The following is a 21,340-nucleotide window of genomic DNA, read 5'->3' on the forward strand; positions in this document are numbered from 1 at the left end:
CCCTTGAAGCCCCTCCACTCCTGAATCTCCTTGAAAGCCATCTGAAACTCCACATGAGACCATTCATAAACCACGTAGATTTTTGGCGGGAGGGGGGTCCGGCCGTAGTTTCTTCATACAATTTTTAAAATTTGTGTATGGACGAAAGTCTACGAGGGAAAGGGGGTGGGGGTCTGAGATGGTCAAAATTTGTTTACGTGGTTAATGAACAGACCCCACGACCCCCTTAAATCTCCTATTCACACTCCCTTCTTAAACTTCTTTGCAACCTTTGTACACCAAAACCTCCATTAAGGTAACGAGTCGGGACTGCCTAAATATTTTTTTTACCTAAATGGATTCATTACCTAAATGGATTAAGTTCATTACCTAGATGGATTTGAAGACTGCAAAGAAGTTTACAAGCTAAAACCGCTCAGCACCTAAAATATGTAAGGCCTCTCATAAGTGCATTATTTCCAGACGACACAAAAATGTTTAACAGATACACATTCTAAAAAACAGCTCGAACACTCCTCTAGATGGGAACATTTGGGCGCTAGTCAATGGAATGACATTCCAGCCAAGCCCATCTTTACACATCATCTGGACAAGATTATCCAGAGTCGTCCCCTCATCATATGTGGCAAGCATGGTTTAGGGATAGACCGTCGAAAGACATAACGTCGAATGCCAAAACGTCGAAAGGACAAAACGTCGAAAACGAGTAATCTAAGCAAATAGTGAGTTCTTTATTCTTTCAAAGGAAACCCAGTCTTTCACTTGTAACTGCCGACTAGCTTAACCCTCTAATACCCAACTCCGCCTTTAAACGAGGTATAGTTTGAGCATTTTTGTTTTTTTTTACTAGGGCAATCAGAACTTTTATATTTTTGGCTGATATTTAGGACTGTTCTGTATATTAAAAATAGTTTTTGGTATCTTTTGAAGCATATCGCAATAAATGAAATAAATCATTGAAAATTTGATGTTTTGGTCACTTTTTGGATGTCATTGTTTCTTTAATATTTAATCGCAACAATTAAAGTTATTTTAAAGTTTTCCTTAATCATTATATTATAGTAAAATAGTTTATGGGTGTTGAATACACACTAAAATGATTTTCTCAAAAATTACACGGAAAATAAAATATTCAATGGAAAAAAAAGTAATAAAAATATTTTAACAATAAACATAAAATCTCAAAATGTTTTCATCCTTAAAAATCAGTATACCAAATAGGCTTAAAATTAGAAAAAAACAAATTTCACAAAATTGAAAATTAAAAGGAATCATCTCATAAGGGGCTGTTCATAAACCACGCAGACCAAAATTTGGCCATTTCAGACCCCCCCCCTCCCCCCTCGTAGACTTTCGTCCATACAAAAAATTTAAAATTTGTATGGAGCGTAGACTTTGGCCAGACCCCCCCTTCCCCCCAAAAAGTCTACGTGGTTTATGAACGGCCCCTAAAACATGTTTAAATCGATTTTAGACGACGAAACATGATATTTAGACCAAATTCATAAAAATTGGTTATTAGAGGGTTAGGGGAGTCTTCATGAGACTCCTGACCTCAGGCTTGGCATGCTTCTTGACCAGGTCTTCGCGGAAAGGGAATATGCGCACTATCGTATATAAAAAATCGTTGGTCGGATCTCTGGCATTTTCTGGGAAGCGATGGCGATTATCGGGCCCATTGATTCTTCAAGGGCGTCTGGTTTGGTTTACGGCCGGTAAGTACCGGAATTGCCGGTACTTTAAGTAAAGGGCCCGATCAGAAATAAATACTAAAATTATAATCGGTTGGGTGTTAAAATAACAAAAATTATATCAATAATTGGCCTATCCATATCACAATAATAACAGGTTTTGATACAATTATAACAAGCTTAGAACAAAGTTAGATATAAAAAATCAAGGACGGAAAATCATATTATATCACATGTTGTTATAAAGCAGATATACATAAGACTGGGTCAACAAAGTCGATTTTTTGGAACAAAGCTTTTTCGATTCCTTTTAGCGCCCAAAACAACTGTGCAAAAGTTGGGAGCGATTGGTTGCGTCCCCGTATTCCGCATTGCGTGATTTTTCGCACTTTTCTTCTAAATTGATTCTTTTTGTCTAAAACGATCTAACTGATGACGTTGAAGTATAGCTTAGGGTATGCCGAAAAACTTTGCCGATGACCGCAAAGTGATCCGACACTTGTGAAAAAAGTTATAAGTTATAGTGGTGCTTAACCCGGGAGCGGTCGCGTCGTGTACTGAGTACACGGGTGTCAGGCCATTCGGCCGAAGGTCATTAGGCCGAATGGTCATTGGGTCTTCTTCTTGCCGTTACGTCCCCACTGAGACAAAGCCTGCTGCTCAACTCTGTTGGTTGTCCCTGTTTCCAGTCCGATTGGGGGTCCATTATGGGTTGCCGTTCGCCGCCTCAAGTATCTGGGTTCATTTGAGCCATGGGCTCAGAAGAAGGTCAGTGTCAGCTGCTCTCAGGGGGAAAGAGCAACTGACGAAAGTACCGGGACTGGGATCGAACCCATGACCATCTGCTTGTGAAGCAAACGTATAGCCACTACGCCATGGGCCCCAGCTTGGATAAATTCTTTAAGAAATTTTTTTTCGCACATATGTAGAGCTTCGTTACATACAGGATGTTTGGTTCGTGAGTGCAAACTTTTTGAGGGGTGATAGAGGACCATGAATGGTGAAAAAAATTGTTCAACGCATATGGTCAAATTCAATTCTCAACCATAACGTAGGTATTGAACTTTCCATGTTTTCGACAATAATTGCTTATTAAACTGGCTTTATCTTGAAAATGGTCAAACTTGTCGCAATTTTTTTATCCTTATTCGAAAAATTAACAAATTAAATTTGAATTGATTGGTTTAGTTAAATAACTATGTTTTCTTGAGCAAAAAAACTTAAAAGTAGTGTGTTTTAATTTGTTGTTGTCAATTATCTTTAAAAAATGCGTACTAAATTAAAATTCTCTCTTTGGTACAGTTGTGGTTCCTGCTCCGCTCTATAATTCGTTCTTTGACACCAAACTTCTAGCTCTTATCGTTTTCATGCAATTTCGATTTAAACATCGTATTTCAGATCATAAATTAGCAACTGCACAAGTAAACACTTTTTTGCACACTGTGCCGCTGGAGCTGACATCACGCTGGCAGTGTTTTGATCACCTGCTGAACCACATCAAACGGACGTCGCTGGACTACTCGAATTAATCCTCCAACAGTAAATAATAAAAAAAAAATCTTAAAGATCATAAAAGTGCAGGACTACAATGGACTCCATGGAGAGTAGCTAATCAACTAAAAATGTTAATTCCTGTAGGTAATGCAATGATTATTGTTAGAACCCCTGGAATCGAATGCATTGCCTTGAAACTCCTTCATTTTTTCTTGTTTCTATGTAGCACTATAATCTCGCTTGAACTCAACCTGCCTAATTAAAAAAAAGGCAAGTGCCAAAAGAGTCTGTGAATTCCTTCAGATCATCATCCCAAAAATATATGCAGCAATTTTCCCCAGGGATTTTTAATGAGCTCCTCAGGAATTATCTAAGGAGCTTATTCGGTAATTCATACTGGACTTTTTGTAAGAGCTCCTTCCGTGATACCTTTAGGAAATTTCATGAGTGTCCTCTAGGTAATTTGTATGGATTCCTCCAGAAGCTCTCCTACGGTTACTCAAGAGGTATTTTCTCGAATTTCTCCAAAACTAGTATTACATCTCGGAGGGTTTCATTTGATTATATAACATAATTCGTTAAGGAGTTCGTATGTTATCTCAGGTCCGTGCACAGAAAAGGCGGCAAGGGAGGATTTTTTTTCCTATTTTCGGCAGTAGGTGGAGGGGCGCCTAGTACACGAAACACTGGTAATGGGAGGGGTTAAACCTTCAAAACCCCTCCCTTGTGCATGGGCTTGTGTTATCTATAGCAGCTCCTCTAGAAGTACTTACAGGATTTCTCAATTGATGCCTTCTAGATAATTTGGTACGGTTTTGCTTGATTATCTCATGCAATTCGTTGAGAAGTTTTGTTTTGGATTTCTCTAAGAATTTCCAGTATTTTCTAAAGGAATTCTCTCAGGAGTTCAACCGAGACTCACTCCATGAGTATATCCAGGATTTATGTAAGAGATTTTTCTAAGATTCATTTATGTAATTTTCAGGACTATTCTAAAAAAATCAATAATAATTCATCCAAATTTGTTAGAGCTCCTCGATGAGACTTTTTAAGATTTCTCTAGAAAGTTTTCGATATTTTTTAAATTTTCTTTCAGAATTCGTCCAGGATTTTTTTTTTTTGAATTTCTTTCAACAATCTTTAACATTTTTGAGGTAGTTTCCTTTTCAAACTCTCCCAGTAGTTCCTCCGAAAAATCCAAGAGAAGCTTCCTCAGGTGTTCCATGTTTCTATTACAATTTCCATTAGGAATTCCTCAATGAGTTTTCTTAGAGATCCCTTCACAAATTCTAGCATTCCTCTAGGTGATACCATATGTGTCCGCTTGGTTTTCTTTTGGAATTTGATGCGGTTTTTTTTTTGTTTGGATACCTTAAAGAGTTTTTGACCCCTGAGATCCCTCCAGAAGTTCCTTCAAGAATTAAACCAGATGTCCTCCCTTCTAAAATTCCTCCATCAGTGCTTTACCAGGAATCCGACATGCCTAAAGAACTTATTCTGAAATTACCCAATCCTCCAGTGTGGTGATCCTCCAGAGAATCAACCAGTTATTCTAACTGAAATAGCCAAACCTTCCCCCCCCCAGGAGTTCCTCCAAGACGCCAACAAAAATTCTTTCAAGATTAGTTTTAGAAAGTATATTTAAGATAACTGCAGAAGTCTCTTCTTGGGTTCCTATCATGGTTCCTATATAAGAGCTCCCCTTAGAATAGTCATTGAAATTACTGCTGGATTCTCTTCAGGGAATCCCTCAGGAATTCTTTCTGAGAATCCTCCAGAAGTTGGATAAACCCCCAGATCATACTTAAGGATTACTCCCGAATTATAAAACGGTCATTTTCGGCTAATATTGGAGAAACTGCTTGAGATATATGGACATATGGATAAGAAACGATGGTTTAACAGAATGTTGACCCCTGCACTATTTTTGCAATCGCAGTACCGTCAAATGGGGTTACTTGCAACACTTTTCGACTTTGAAGCAATATCATTGAAAATCTAAACATTTGAAACATCCTGTGAAGCATCGTGTACGCTAATTACCCCGAGTAGAATACTATGCAGCAATTGGTTTACCAAAATACGTTGCCACCTAATCAGGAGGTGCGAAATACATGCTTGTTGCAAGTTTCCCCATCTGTGGGGTAACTTGCAACATAGGACATGAAGCTAAGTTAGCTATCATTAAACAGCACTAACATTCTAGTATTTAGTCGTATTGTAAATTTTTGATGTTATGCATGAAACATACCATGAAAAGATGTACACTAACCAATTGACATATATTTTTTTATGAAAGGATTGATAGTTGTTTCAAGCGAGAGTATATCGTTTAGCAACAGGTCTCACGTTCCTCAAACACAAAATATATATGATTCTCGTGACTTAGCACTCATTACAAAATGTCAACAATGATTATTTTCTTGAAAAGGTAGAGTGAGTCATCTTCAAGTAGTTTTCAGTTTGAAGTGGTGTTTGGCATTTTCAGCTAAATTAACATGATTAAAACACACCTATTCTACTGTGTAAATGTCAAACTCGCTAATTTGGATATTAAACTGAAATAATTTACTCCATCTAGGTTCAGAATTGATGTTGGTGATTGCTTTACAGCGTTAATAAACAAAAATTGAACTTTTAACATGATGAAACATGAATGAAACTTCAAAACGTGGTATTTCCTTGCAATGACCTTCAACACGCGCAAAAAAAATGTAAAAAATGAATTGTCATTTGAAAATGGACGCGTTACGTAATAAATAAATGATCCATTTCGGTTATTTCTGTCAAGTATATCGTGCAATGAAGATAAATAATAGAAGGTTTCGTCAAATTCAACTGTTGCAAGTTACCCCACAGTGGTTGTCGAATATAATAATATTTTTTTTGCATTACTTAGTCGATAAGTTTATCAAACTTTTATTGTTTAGGTAAGCTTACTATTAGGTACGCTAACTGCAAGCAAGGTCATCAGACTTATCGCACTTACCATAAGGGAGAGGTCAAGCACGATTTTCATACTTGTTTTTATGGCATAAAATGAGCAATCCGTTTTAACAGTGTAGCTAAACCATAAACAAAGAAACAAAGCCAATTTTTATACTAAATCGATCTTTGATACACATAATCACTATAACCGAAATAGTAGGGCATCCTAGTTTTCATTATTATTAGAAAGTGCTTCACATTTAGTATATGTCATCGTGTTGCAAGTTACACCGCTGTTGCAAGTAACCCCGTTTGACGGTAGCTTATTTTTCCAGTAAATGTATGAGAAATTAGATTGCTAATGGCGCTGTAGCTAATAAATTAATATATTTTACTCGCGACATTGGCATTCTGTGGGTAGTTATTCTACTATTTTTCAAAACAGCGATGTAGCGAAAAATTGTGTTATCATAATTGAGCAACTATGGTATGGGAATAAAACCCATATAGCCGAGGCGGTAAACGCACGGGTATTCAGCATGACCATGCTGAGGGTGACGGGTTCGATTCCCGGTCGGTCCAGGATCTTTTCGTAAAGGAAATTTCCTTGACTTCCTTGGGCATAGAGTATCTTCGTGCCCGCCACACGATATACACATGCAAAATGATCATTGGCAGAGGAAGCTCTCAGTTTAAAACTGTGGAAGTGCTCATTGAACACTAAGCTGAGAAGCAGGCTTTGTCCCAGTGAGGACGTTACGCCAAGAAGAGGAGAGAGGAGAGAGGAGGAGGTATGGGAATAACCAGAAATGGAACAAAAAATGCACTCACTATATTAACTCCTGCAAACGAAAACGCACCACTATAATGTTGCAGGATATCTATACCACATGCTGACCTCTGTCATAGCTCTGAGCTCTCCTTGGTCAGTTTTTTCATTCCCTGTATGTTATCACAATGTAATGATCTATGAAGATTAGGGTATGCTCTATTTAGAGAAAAAATAATCTGTATAATACATTCTCAACATGATGCAAAACCATGGGCGATGCATTAGCATTCTGAGATATTTAAATGCATTGACTATACGTAACTACATATTTAGGAAGGAATCAAACAGTTGAGCCAACTACAAAAACACCATAAGAACTAAATGTAATGTGCAGAAGGATTGTAATGAGATACATTAAAACTCCCAAATATTAATATGTAAGTAGTATGTTCTCATTCTCTAATGGTTCGATTCATCTAGGATACACAATATCAAAAGAACAAACACACCCAAAGCAAAAACAGTCTACCATCTAGTTTCTACGTTACCGTTGTTGTTAGGATTGTAATGACTCTGACCGGCATGTTTGTGTCCTGCCGCCGTCCCATCGTTGGGGTGCCCGTGGTGGTTGTTGGGTCCGCTACCGATGATGGCTGCTCCTTTGCCGCCTCCACCCACCACGGCCAGCGGGGGCATCATCGGCATCGGCATCGCCTTCTGGTGGTTCTGGTTGTTGTCGGTTTGGATGGCGGACAGGGGAATGGCCAGGCAATTGTTGCCCGGCGCCTGGAGACAATCCTGTTCGGATTTGGGCAACGGGGAGTACGCAATGATGGAACCACGTCCCGACGAAGGACTAATGCGGTTGTAGCGACCGCCAGCCGCCAGCTTGTCACTCATTTTCCGGTCGTTTGTTCACGTGGTAGTGCAACAATCGACGTCAACGACGATTGGAAGAAACGTGCGATTCCAATCAATTTTGCGGGCGGTCTAATTACGATGAAAGGCAAAGAGGGGTTCCCCCTTCTTTTCCCAGATACAGCTTATCCAGTGCCAGCAGGAGCAAATCACATTATTCTCTCACTCGGTGATGGTGACCGCACTTTCCGATGACGATTCACTTTTCTTCGAAGACGATACCAAGTGTTGGGTCACCGCCGTACACCGTGTGAGAGAATATAGCCGTAGATTATGAAAACACGTCCATTACTTTTTCTATTTCTTCTTCTTATTGATATACTTATTTGTTTAAATTTTCAACTATTCAACAATCACTTCACTGCAAATTATCAAAAACATTAGCTTCCACGACTTCTCTTTCTGCTTTTTGCTATGGGATAAAGCACTTTTCGCTCAATGATTCAAATTTGATTCTGGATATAATGCATTCACTATCATTGTTATGTAACTCATTTCAAATATGACGCGAGATTTGTACTGTCAGTTCAAGCTGTTTGTGAGCTGAGCGAAAGATATGCAATTAAGAAACACTACGGACATCACATAGAGTGTACAGCTCTACCAGAAAATACCCTAATGAAGGTTCAATACGTTTGCTCAAAGACGATACACAAATGTTTAGCCAAGTGTTCATGAAAATCTCTGTAATGCATATACGTTTTATATTTGAACCAAAAATTACTACAAATCAACTATTTGACACCATACTGCTAAATTGATTGACGATTTATATTTAAATGCATTATATATATTTCGAAAAAGTGATGTCAAAATCCAATATCAATCAAAATTCTGGAAAAAAAACTAGAGAAACTTACAGCTGAATAAATATGATGAAATAAATGACAAAGTGTTACTCCACTTTGGCTAAAGCTTATTATTTAAAAAAGCTTTTTAAGTAAAACCAACTCAGTCTATTAACCCTCGGGGTTTTGTGTATTCTTTGTAATGGGCGAAGGGGCGCCAAGTATGATAAATTAGAGCAACGGGAACCACAGGTCTTGCCTGGGTGAATCTCTGAAAGAACTCGTGGAGGTATCCCTGAAGAAACACCTGGACTGAATCCTGCAGGAACTGCTGAATAAGTCCCTGAAGGAACTTCTGCAAGAATCCCTGGTGGATCAAGAAACTCTCCTAGTGAGATCCCGGAAGAAATTCCTGGACAAATCCTTGATCAGAATTTTAGAGAAATCCCTGAAGAGATTCCACGAGGAATCCCAGAAGGGATTCCAGGAGAAATCGCAGAGGGAATTCCAGGAGGAATTCCCGAAAGAGTTCCAAAAGAAATTCCCAAAGGAATTCCAGAAGGAATTTCAGGAGAAATCCCTGAAAAAACTTTAGAACGAATATCCGAAGAAATTCCAGGAGGAATCCCTAAAAGAATCACAGGAGGAATCCTCGAAGGAATTTCGAGAGGAATCTCCAGAGTAATTCTAGGAGGTGTGTCTGAAAGAATTCCAGGAAGAATCCCCGAAAAAATTCCTCAAAATAATTCCAGGACGAATTCCCGAAGTATTTACAGGAAGAATCCCAGAGGGAGGTTCAGGAAAAATCCTCGAAGAATTTCCAGGAGGAATCAACGAAAGATTTCCAGCAGGAACACCCGAAGAATTTCCAGATGAAAGCTCGGAAGGATTTCCAGAAGAAATCCTCAAAGGATTTCCGGTAGGAATGTTCCAATGATTTCCAGGAGGCATCCTCGAACGAGTTCCAGGAGGAATCCTCGGAGGATTTCAAGGAGTAATCCCCGAAGTATTTCTAGAACGAACCCTCGCAGGATCTCCAGGAGGAATCCTCAACGGACATCCCGAAGGAATCCTCGAAGGATTACCAGAAGGAATCGCTGAAGGATTTCCAGGCTGAATCCCCAGAAGATTCCCAGGAGGAATCGTCGAATGCTCAAAGGAGCAATCCCAGAAGGATAACCATGTCAAATCCACGAAGAATTTCCAGACTGAATCCTCAATAGATTTCCAGGAGGAATTCCCGAAGAAATTCCAGGAGGGATTCTCGAAGGAATCCTAGAAGAGATTCCCGAAGAAATTCCAAGAGGAAATCCCGAAGGAATTCCAAGAGAAATTCCCGAAAGAATTCCAAGAGGAATTCCCGAAGGAATTCGAAGAGGAATCCCCGAGAAATTCCAAGAGGAATTTCAGAGGGGATTCCAAGAGAAATTCCAGAATCAATTCCGAGAGGAATTCCCGAAGGAATTCCCAAAGAAATTCCCAAGGGAATTCCAAGAGGATTTCTCGAAGGAGCTCCAAAAAGATTCTCAAAGGAATTGCAGGAGTAATTTCCGAAGGAATTCCAGGAGTAATTTCCGAAGGAATTCCAGGAGTTATTCGCGAAGGAATTCCAGGAGTTATTCCCGAAGGAATTAAAGGTGGAATTTCTGAAGGAATTCCAGGACGAATTCCCGAAGGAATTTAAGGAGGAATCCCCGAAAGAATTCCAGGACGAATTCCCGAAGGAATTCCAGGAGCAATTCCCGAAGTGATTCCAGGACGAATTCCCGAAGGAATTCCAGGAAGAATTCCCGATGGAATTTCAGGAGGAATTCCCGAAGGAATTCCAGGAGGAATTCCCGGAGGAATTCCAGGAGGAATTCCCGAAGGAATTCCAGGAGGAATTCTCGAAGGAATTCCAGGAGGAATTCCCGAAGGAATTCCAGGAGGAATTCCCGAAGGAATTCTAGGAGGAATTCCAGGAGGAATTCCCGAAGGAATTCCAGGAAAAATTCCCGAAGGAATTCCAGGAGGAATTCCCGAAGGAATTCCAGGAGGAATTCCCGAAGGACTTCCAGGAGGAATTCCCGAAAGAATTCCAGGAGGAATTCCCGAAAGAATTCCAGGAGGAATTCCCGAAAGAATTCCAGGAGGAATTCCCGAAAGAATTCCAGGAGGAATTCCCGAAGGAATTCCAGGAGGAATTCCCGAAGGAATTCCAGGAGGAATTCGCGAAGGAATTCCAGGAGGAATTCCCGAAGGAATTCCAGGAGGAATTCCCGAAGGAATTCCAGGAGGAATTTCCGAAGGAATTCCAGGAGGAATTCCCGAAGGAATTCCAGGAGCAATTCCCGAAGTGATTCCAGGACGAATTCCCGATGGAATTTCAGGAGGAATTCCTGAAGGAATTCCTGGACGAATTCCCGAAGGAATTCCTGGACGAATTCCCGAAGGAATTCCTGGACGAATTCCCGAAGGAATTCCAGGAGGAATTCCCGAAGGAATTCCAGGAGGAATTCCCGAAGGAATTCCAGGAGGAATTCCCGAAGGAATTCTAGGAGGAATTCCCGAAGGAATTCCAGGAGGAATTCCCGAAGGAATTCCAGGAGGAATTCCCGAAGGAATTCCAGGAGGAATTCCCGAAAGAATTCCAGGAGGAATTCCCGAAAGAATTCCAGGAGGAATTCCCGAAAGAATTCCAGGAGCAATTCCCGAAGGAATTCCAGGAGGAATTCCCGAAGGAATTCCAGGGGGAATTCCCAAAGGAATTCCAGGAGGAATTCCCGAAGGAATTCCAGGAAAAATTCCCGAAGGAATTCCAGGAAGAATTCCCGATGGAATTTCAGGAGGAATTCCTGAAGGAATTCCTGGACGAATTCCCGAAGGAATTCCTGGACGAATTCCCGAAGGAATTCCAGGAGGAATTCCCGAAGGAATTCCAGGAGGAATTCCCGAAGGAATTCTAGGAGGAATTCCCGAAGGAATTCCAGGAGGAATTCCCGAAGGAATTCCAGGAAAAATTCCCGAAGGAATTCCAGGAGGAATTCCCGAAAGAATTCCAGGAGGAATTCCCGAAAGAATTCCAGGAGGAATTCCCGAAAGAATTCCAGGAGGAATTCCCGAAAGAATTCCAGGAGGAATTCCCGAAGGAATTCCAGGAGGAATTCCCGAAGGAATTCCAGGAGGAATTCCCGAAGGAATTCCAGGAGGAATTCCCGAAGGAATTCCAGGAGGAATTCCCGAAGGAATTCCAGGAGGAATTCCCGAAGGAATTCCAGGAGGAATTCCCGAAGGAATTCCAGGAGGAATTCCCGAAGGAATTCCAGGAGGAATTCCCGAAGGAATTCCAGGAGGAATTCCCGAAGGAATTCCAGGAGGAATTCCCGAAGGAATTCCAGGAGGAATTCCCGAAGGAATTCCAGGAGGAATTCCCGAAGGAATTCCAGGAGGAATTCCCGAAGGAATTCCAGGAGGAATTCCCGAAGGAATTCCAGGAGGAATTCCCGAAGGAATTCCAGGAGTAATTCCCGAAGGAATTCCAGGAGGAATTCCCGAAGGAATTCCAGGAGGAATTCCCGAAGGAATTCCAGGAGGAATTCCCGAAGGAATTCCAGGAGGAATTCCCGAAGGAATTCCAGGAGGAATTCCCGAAGGAATTCCAGGAGTAATTCCCGAAGGAATTCCAGGAGTAATTCCCGAAGGAATTCCAGGAGTAATTCCCGAAGGAATTCGAGGAGTAATTCCCGAAGGAATTCCAGAAGTTATTCCCGAAGGAATTCCAGGAGAAATTTCCGAAAGAATTTCAGGAGTAATTCCTGAAGGAATTCCAGGAGGAATTCCCGAAGCAATTCCAGGAGGAATTCCCGAAGGGATTCCAGGAGGAATTCCCGAAGGAGTTCCAGGAGGAATTTCCGAAGAAATTCCAGGAGGAATTCCTGAAGGAATTCCAGGAGGAATTCCCGAAGGAATTCCAGGAGTAATTCCCGAAGGAATTCCAGGAGGAATTCCCGAAGGAATTCCAGGAAGAATTCCCGAAGGAATTCCAGGAAGAATTCCCGAAGCAATTCCAGGAAGAATTCCCGAAGGAATTCCAGGAGGAATCCCAGAAGGAATTCCCGAAGGAATTCTAGAAGGAATTCCCGAAGGAATTTTAGAAGGAATTCCCGTAGGAATTCCAGAGGGGATTCCCGAAGAAATTCCAGAAGGCATTCCCGAAGGACTTCCAGAAGGCATTCTCGAAGGAATTCCAGAAGAGATTCCAGAAGTAATTCCCGAAGAGATTCCAGGAGTAATTCCCGAAGGAATTGCAGGAGTAATTAACGTAGGAATTCCAGGAGTAATTCCCGAAGGAATTCCAGGAGTAATTCCCGAAGGAATTCCAGGAGTAATTCCCGAAGGAATTCCAGAAGTAATTCCCGAAGGAATTCCAGCAGTAATTTCCGAAGGAATTCCAGCAGTAATTTCCGAAGAAATTCCAGGAGTAATTCCCGCAGGAATTCCAGGAGTAATTCCCAAAGGAATTCCAGGAGTAATTGCCGAAGGAATTTCAGGAGTAATTCCCGAAGGAATTTCAGGAGTAATTCCCGAAGGAATTTCAGGAGTTATTCCCGAAAGAATTCCATGAGTAATTCCCGAAGGAACTCCATGAGTAATTCCCGAAGGAGTTCCAGGAGTAATTCCCGAAGGAATTCTAGGAGTAATTTCCGAAGGAATTCCAGGAGTAATTCCCGAAGGAATTCCAGGAGTAATTCCCGAAGAAATTCCAGGAGTAATTCCCGCAGGAATTCCAGGAGTAATTCCCAAAGGAATTCCAGGAGTAATTCCCAAAGGAATTCCAGGAGTAATTCCCGAAGGAATTTCAGGAGTTATTCCCGAAGGAATTCCAGGAGTAATTCCCGAAGGAATTCCAGGAGTAATTCCCGAAGGAATTCCAGGAGTAATTCCCGAAGGAATTCCAGCAGTAATTCCCGAAGGAATTCCAGGAGTAATTTCTGAAGGAATTCCGGGAGTAATTCCCGAAGGAATTCCAGCAGTAATTCCCGAAGGAATTCCAGGAGTAATTCCCGAAGGAATTCCAGGAGTAATTCCCGAAGGAATTCCAGGAGTAATTCCCGAAGGAATTCCAGGAGTAATTCCCGAAGGAATTCCAGGAGTAATTCCCGAAGGAATTCCAGGAGTAATTCCCGAAGAAATTCCAGGAGTAATTCCCGAAGGAATTCCAGGAGTAATTCCTGAAGGAATTCCAGGAGTAATTCCTGAAGGAATTCCAGGAGTAATTCCCGAAGGAATTGCGGGAGTAATTCCCGAAGGAATTGCGGGACTAATTCCCGAAGGAATTCTAGGAGTAATTTCCGAAGGAATTCCAGGAGTAATTCCCGAAGGAATTCCAGGAGTAATTTCTGAAGGAATTCCAGGAGTAATTCCCGAAGGAATTCCAGCAGTAATTCCCGAAGGAATTCCAGGAGTAATTCCCGAAGGAATTCCAGGAGTAATTCCCGAAGGAATTCCAGGAGTAATTCCCGAAGGAATTCCAGGAGTAATTCCCGAAGGAATTCCAGGAGTAATTCCCGAAGAAATTCCAGGAGTAATTCCCGAAGGAATTCCAGGAGTAATTCCTGAAGGAATTCCAGGAGTAATTCCTGAAGGAATTCCAGGAGTAATTCCCGAAGGAATTGCGGGAGTAATTCCCGAAGGAATTGCGGGAGTAATTCCCGAAGGAATTCTAGGAGTAATTTCCGAAGGAATTCCAGGAGTAATTCCCGAAGGAATTCCAGGAGTAATTTCCAGGAGTAATTCCCGCCGAAGGAGTTCCAGGAGGAATTTCCGAAGAAATTCCAGGAGGAATTCCTGAAGGAATTCCAGGAAGAATTCCCGAAGGAATTCCAGGAGTAATTCCCGAAGGAATTCCAGGAGGAATTCCCGAAGGAATTCCAGGAAGAATTCCCGAAGGAATTCCAGGAAGAATTCCCGAAGGAATTCCCGGAAGAATTCCCGAAGGAATTCCAGGAGGAATTCCAGAAGGAATTCCCGAAGGAATTCTTGAAGGAATTCCCGAAGGAATTTTAGAAGGAATTCCCGAAGGAATTCCAGAGGGGATTCCCGAAGAAATTCCAGAAGGCATTCCCGAAGGACTTCCAGAAGGCATTTTCGAAGGAATTCCAGAAGAGATTCCAGAAGTAATTCCCGAAGGAATTCCAGGAGTAATTCCCGAAGGAATTGCAGGAGTAATTAACGTAGGAATTCCAGGAGTAATTCCCGAAGGAATTCCAGGAGTAATTCCCGAAGGAATTCCAGGAGTAATTCCCGAAGGAATTCCAGGAGTAATTCCCGAAGGAATTCCAGGAGTAATTCCCGAAGGAATTCCAGCAGTAATTTCCGAAGGAATTCCAGCAGTAATTCCCGAAGAAATTCCAGGAGTAATTCCCGCAGGAATTCCAGGAGTAATTCCCAAAGGAATTCCAGGAGTAATTGCCGAAGGAATTTCAGGAGTAATTCCCGAAGGAATTTCAGGAGTAATTCCCGAAGGAATTTCAGGAGTTATTCCCGAAGGAACTCCATGAGTAATTCCCGAAGGAACTCCATGAGTAATTCCCGAAGGAGTTCCAGGAGTAATTCCCGAAGGAATTCCAGGAGTAATTCCCGAAGAAATTCCAGGAGTAATTCCCGCAGGAATTCCAGGAGTAATTCCCAAAGGAATTCCAGGAGTAATTCCCGAAGGAATTTCAGGAGTTATTTCCGAAGGAATTCCAGGAGTAATTCCCGAAGGAATTCCAGGAGTAATTCCCGAAGGAATTCCAGGAGTAATTCCCGAAGGAATTCCAGCAGTAATTCCCGAAGGAATTCCAGGAGTAATTTCTGAAGGAATTCCAGGAGTAATTCCCGAAGGAATTCCAGCAGTAATTCCCGAAGGAATTCCAGGAGTAATTCCCGAAGGAATTCCAGGAGTAATTCCCGAAGGAATTCCAGGAGTAATTCCCGAAGGAATTCCAGGAGTAATTCCCGAAGGAATTCCAGGAGTAATTCCCGAAGGAATTCCAGGAGTAATTTCCGAAGAAATTCCAGGAGTAATTCCCGAAGGAATTCCAGGAGTAATTCCTGAAGGAATTCCAGGAGTAATTCCTGAAGGAATTCCAGGAGTAATTCCCGAAGGAATTGCGGGAGTAATTCCCGAAGGAATTCTAGGAGTAATTTCCGAAGGGATTCCAGGAGTAATTCCCGAAGGAATTCCAGGAGTAATTCCCGAAGGAATTCCAGGAGTAATTTCTGAACGAATTCCAGGAGTAATTCCCGAAGGAATTCCAGCAGTAATTCCCGAAGGAATTCCAGGAGGAATTCCCGAAGGAATTCCAGGAAAAATTCCCGAAGGAATTCCAGGAGTAATTCCCGAAGGAATTCCAGGAGTAATTCCCGAAGGAATTCCAGGAGTAATTCCCGAAGGAATTCCAGGAGTAATTCCCGAAGAAATTCCAGGAGTAATTCCCGAAGGAATTCCAGGAGTAATTCCTGAAGGAATTCCAGGAGTAATTTCCCAAGGAATTCCAGGAGTAATTCCCGAAGGAATTCCAGGAGTTATTCCCGAAAGAATTCCAGGAGTTATTCCCGAAGGAATACTAGGAGTAATTCCCGAAGGAATTCCAGAAGTTATTCCCGAAGGAATTCCAGGAGTAATTCCCGAAGAAATTCCAGGAGAAATTTCCAAAAGAATTCCAGGAGTAATTCCTGAAGGAATTCCTGGAGTAATTCCCGAAGGAATTCTAAGAGTCATTCCCGAAGGAATTGCAGGAGTAATTCCCGAAGGAATTCCAGAAGAAATTCCCGAAGGAATTTCCGAAGGAATTCCCGAAGGAATTTCCGAAGGAATTCCCGAAGGAATTCCCGAAAGAATTCTCGTAGGAATTTCAGAAGGAATTCCCGAAGGAATTTTCGAAGGAATTCCCGAAAGAATTCCAGAAGGAATTCCCGAAGGAATTCCAGATGGAATTCCCGTAGGAATTCCTCTAGGAATTCCCGAAGAAATTCCGGAAGGAATTCCCGAAGGAATTCCTTCTGAAAGGAATTTCAGAAGAAATTCCCGAAGGAAGTCCAAAAGAAATTCCCGAAGGAATTCCAGAAGTTATTCCCAAAGGAATTCGAGAAGGTATTCCCAAAGGAATTCGAGAAGGTATTCCCGATGAAACTTCAGAAGGAATTTCCGAAAGAATTCCAGAAGGAATTCCCGAAGGAATTCCAGATGAAATTCCATCAAAAAAATCCAGAAAGAATTCCCGAAGGAATGCCCGAAGGAAATCCAGAAGGAATCCTAGAAGGAACTCCCGTAGGAATTCCAAAAGGAATTCCCGAAAGAATTCCATAAAAAATCCAAAAAGAATTCCCGAAGGAATTCCAGAAGGAATTCCAGAATGAATTCCAGAAGGAATTCCAGAATGAATTCCAGAAGGAATTCCAGAAGGAATTCCAGAAGGAATTCCCGAAGGAATTCTAGAAGGAATTCTCGAAGGAATTCCGGAAGGCATTCTCGAAGGACTTCCAGAAGGGATTCTCGAAGGAATTCCAGAAGGGATTCCAGAAGTAATTCCCGAAGGAATTCCAGGAGTAATTAACGAAGGAATTCCAAGAGTTATTCCCGAAGGAATTCCAGGAGTAATTAACGAAGGAATTCCAGGAGTTATTAACGAAGGAATTCCAGGAGTAATTAACGGAGGAATTCCAGGAGTAATTCCCGAAGGAATTCCAGGAGTAATTAACTAAGGAATTCCAGGAGTAATTCCCGAAGGAATTCCAGGAGTAATTCCCGAAGGAATTCCAGGGGTGATTCCCGAAGGAATTCCCTAAGGAATCCCCGAAGGAATTCCAGAAGGAATTACCGAAGGAATTCCAGAAGGAATTACCAAAGGAATTCCAGAAGGAATTACCGAAGGAATTCCAGAAGGAATTACCGAAGGAATTCCAGAAGGAATTACCGAAGGAATTCGAGAAGGAATTACCGAAGGAATTCCAGAAGGAATTACCGAAGGAATTCCAGAAGGAATCACCGAAGGAATTCCAGAAGGAATTACCGAAGGAATTCCAGAAGGAATTACCGGAGGAATTCCAGAAGGAATTACCGAAGGAATTCCAGAGAGAATTACCGAAGGAATTCCAGAAGCAATTACCGAAGGAGTTCCAGAAGGAATTACCGAAGGAATTCCAGAAGGAATTACCGAAGGAATTTCGGAAGGAATTCCCGAAGGAATTCCAGAAGTTATTCCCAAAGGAATTCGAGAAGGTATTCCCAAATGATTTTGAGAAGGTATTCCCGAGGAAACTTCAGAAGGAATTTCCGAAGGAATTCCAGAAGGAATTCCCGAAGGAATTCCAGATGGAATTTCATAAAAAAAATCCAGAAAGAATTCCAGAAGGAATTCCCGAAGGAAATCCCGAAGGAATTCTAGAAGGAACTTCCGTAGGAATTCCAGAAGGAATTCCATAAAAAATCCAGAAAGAATTCCCGAAGGAATTCCAGAAGGGATTCCTGAAGGAATTCCAGAAGGGATTCCCGAAGGAATTCCAGAAGAAATTCCAGAAGGAATTCCTGAAGGAATTCCAGGAGGAACTCCTGCCGAAATTATTAAAAGAACTATAGGGATAATCCTTGGAGGAATTCCAGGAGAAATCCCTGAAAGGATTCCAGGAGGATCCTTGCAGAAATTCCAGGAAAGATATCAAAAGGAACTCCTGTAGGAACTCTTGATGGAACTTCTAGAGGCATCCCTGAATGCTCCTGGAAGAATATCTTAAGGAATTCCTGCAGAGATTCTTGAAGGAATTCCTAGATAGAATCCTTGATGGATCTCCTGGAGGCATCCCTGAATCCTCCTGAAAGAAGCTCTGAAGGATCTTCTGGAGCAATCCCGAAGGAGTTCCAGGAGGAATTCCCGAAGGAATTTCAGGAGGAATTCCTGAAGAAATTCCAGGAGGAATTCCCGAAGGAATTCCAGGAGTAATTCCCTAAGGAGTTCCAGGAGGAATTCACGAAGGAATTCCAGGAAGAATTCCCGAAGGAATTCCAGGAGGAATTCCCGAAGAAATTCCAGGAGGAATTCCCGAAGGAATTCCAGGAGGAATTCCCGAAGGAATTCCCGAAGAAATTCCAGGAGGAATTCCCGAAGGAATTCCAGGAGGAATTACCGAAGGAATCAGAAGTTTTTCTTGCGATTCCTTCAGAACAGGATTTTCTAGGAACATATACCAGAATTTTTTAGGGGTGTATTCTTCAAAAAATTCTCTAATGATTCCTCCTTAGGCATTACTCCGAGGATACAACCAGAAATTCCTCTTTAAAGAACTGCAGAGATTCTTCCAGAAATTCTAATTCTAGGGAATTCAAAAAAATCTCTATAGGCACCTTCAGTTATTTCTCCAAGAATTATTCAAACAGTTTACCCAGAAATTTCTCTGGCGATTTCTCCAGAATTTTCCTCCACGATTTACTCTTAGTTTTCCAACAGAAATAGTTCTTGGTATTACTTTGTAATTTCTCCTGAGATTTCTTCTAAATCTCTTGCACAGATTCTTCTACCAATTCTTGATGGGATGTCTTGAAATTAATGCTAGAATTTCCAGCCATTTCTGCTGGGATTGCTCCAGATATTCTCCCAGAACTTTTTTCAAGATTTTTTTTCATAATTTTTTCCAGGAATTTAATCTGTAGTCCTAATAGGGATGTCTTCAGAGTTTTCAATAGGAATGCTTCCGATGATTATTCTAGGAATTACACCAGCGATTTATCCTCTAAGGATGCGAAATTCCTCTAAGGATTCCCCTGGGGATTTCTTTGGAGGTTACAATAGGAATTACTTCAGAAATTACTCAAGGGATTTATCCGGAAAGTTTTCTAGAGATATCTACAAAAAAAATACTTGTGGGATTCCTTCAGGAATTCCTGTTGTACTTTGTCATGTAATTCCTCGGGCAATTTCTCCATGATATTTTTCCAGGGATTCCTCCAGAAGTGGATCTAAAATTTCACCAAGGCTTGCTCAAGTAGTTCTTCAAATTTTTGAAAGTTTCTCTAGGACTTCTCCCACAGAGATTCCTTCAAATCTTTTTCCAGGGATTCCTTTAGGAATGGTGCTTACTGTTATGATAAGCGTGTTTTTCTGTTACTGGCGTAGCCGCTCCCAGTATTAAGTGAGTGGGACACACTGCATGTTTTTTTTTGCTTAAAACACTATGGAAATTAAGGCAGAATTGCACCGAATATTCTCTTTATAAGTCTTCTTTTTTCTCTGCAAAAATATACACCATCGATGGCAATTTGTTCAAATCTAAATACTATAAAGGCCTGTCGAAATTCGCTTTGTGTAATTCTGCTGGAAACTTCAACAACTGTTCCTGTAGAAATTTCTTCCACACCTTCTTTTTTTTCATAGAAAATGTTCTATTTTTAGATGTTTTTTTTTTAATTTAAAAAATTCTAAAAAAATTTGAGTTCTATTTAATAATCATTGATTGCATCGTATAACTTATTTGAATAATACAATTTGATGAATTTGCTTAATAGATGCTATTTTGATTGTTGTCAAATTGGTCCATGTGTTATTCACGAGACCTTGCCGGCTGTGGAGGCCGTGGATAACATCTCAGATTCATTTGGCAAAGATAGCATGATGCAAAAACATTAGAATCGAAAACATTTAAATGTCAGGTAGCAGAAAATCACATTAAAATGGATTTTATTAACCCTCTCTGGCAGTGCTGTTTATCTCCGATCTAGACATTTCTACCCGCATAACCTTTCACTCCCACTCCCCAGTAGCTCATCACACATCACATTCCCACAATACAATGTGGCATTTACTTCCTGCCACGCGAGTACGCGCACACCATGGACAAACCCCGCACAGCTTCTTGTTTGTATAATTTCCCATTTCCCGCTTTTCCTCCAAATCACTCGCGACAATCGTAAACGGCATGGTTCACCCCTTTCGCATTTCCCATCCTAACCCCTCCCGTCACCCATCACCTCGTGTCATCGTCATCATCATCACGATCATTGGCGAGAACAAACAAAACACATCCAACAGCGCGAAAAATACACTTTTCACACTCGTCGACGACAGGCGACCCGACCGGACCACCGCAGCACCGCCGGGCAATAAAGGCAGAGAAATTGCTTGATTATTTTGTGTACATTTCATTTCCTCTTTTTTTTTCGCTATTTTTCTGTGCTTCTTTCTTCTTGCTAAAATTAGATGTATCACTTTCCTCACTTGAGCTACGTACATTTGCATTCGCACTCGAACTCAAAGGTACACTTATTTTTTGCCATTTGGGTGCCTCAGAACCTTTTTTTACCAACGACCTCACATCGCATCTGCCTACAGTGACTCACTTTTGTATTCGTACTGGGTTGTGTTTCAGATAAAATAATTTCAAATTCATTGTATATTGCACTTATGAGATTCACGCGTTTCAGGATCATTATTTCTATTAATAAACTCGATTTAGTGTTATAATAGCATATTTTTCCGTAATGATTTATTGTGCAACTCATTTTATACATTACATGCATCTCTTATGAGTTGTGTAATGAATAGTCATTGTGGAAAATTTGGAACTCGTTGCAAAACACGATTTGTGTACCACTACTCGTGCTGAAAAATCTTATTTTTGTAATTGCATTGCGTTTTCCCCTACTTTTCACTCGCGGTTACAATGATAAAACGGCCTACTTTTCTTCACTAAAACAAAAGTGCAGAAAAGTACTTCTTTTCGGCACTGTTAAGAGT

General features: G+C 41.2%; 1 protein-coding gene across 2 annotated transcripts in view; it reads right to left on the reverse strand.

The window, feature by feature from the left end:
• The window catches only part of LOC115262617 (uncharacterized), a 174,280-nt gene extending 166,108 nt beyond the window's left edge, over positions 1-8,172 (reverse strand). Inside the window, exon 1 of one of the 2 annotated variants that reach the window (XM_062855192.1) lies at positions 7,464-8,172. In XM_062855192.1, coding sequence (XP_062711176.1) covers positions 7,464-7,785 — 322 coding nt within the window. In that variant the 5' untranslated portion in view covers positions 7,786-8,172. Of the gene's footprint in view, positions 1-7,433 lie in introns of both variants that reach the window. The other variant, XM_029865014.2, reaches the window with a different exon arrangement.
• Between the last annotated feature and the right edge of the window lie 13,168 nt (positions 8,173-21,340).

This window comes from Aedes albopictus, chromosome 3, assembly GCF_035046485.1.
Source record: "Aedes albopictus strain Foshan chromosome 3, AalbF5, whole genome shotgun sequence".
Classification (NCBI taxonomy): domain Eukaryota; kingdom Metazoa; phylum Arthropoda; class Insecta; order Diptera; family Culicidae; genus Aedes; species Aedes albopictus.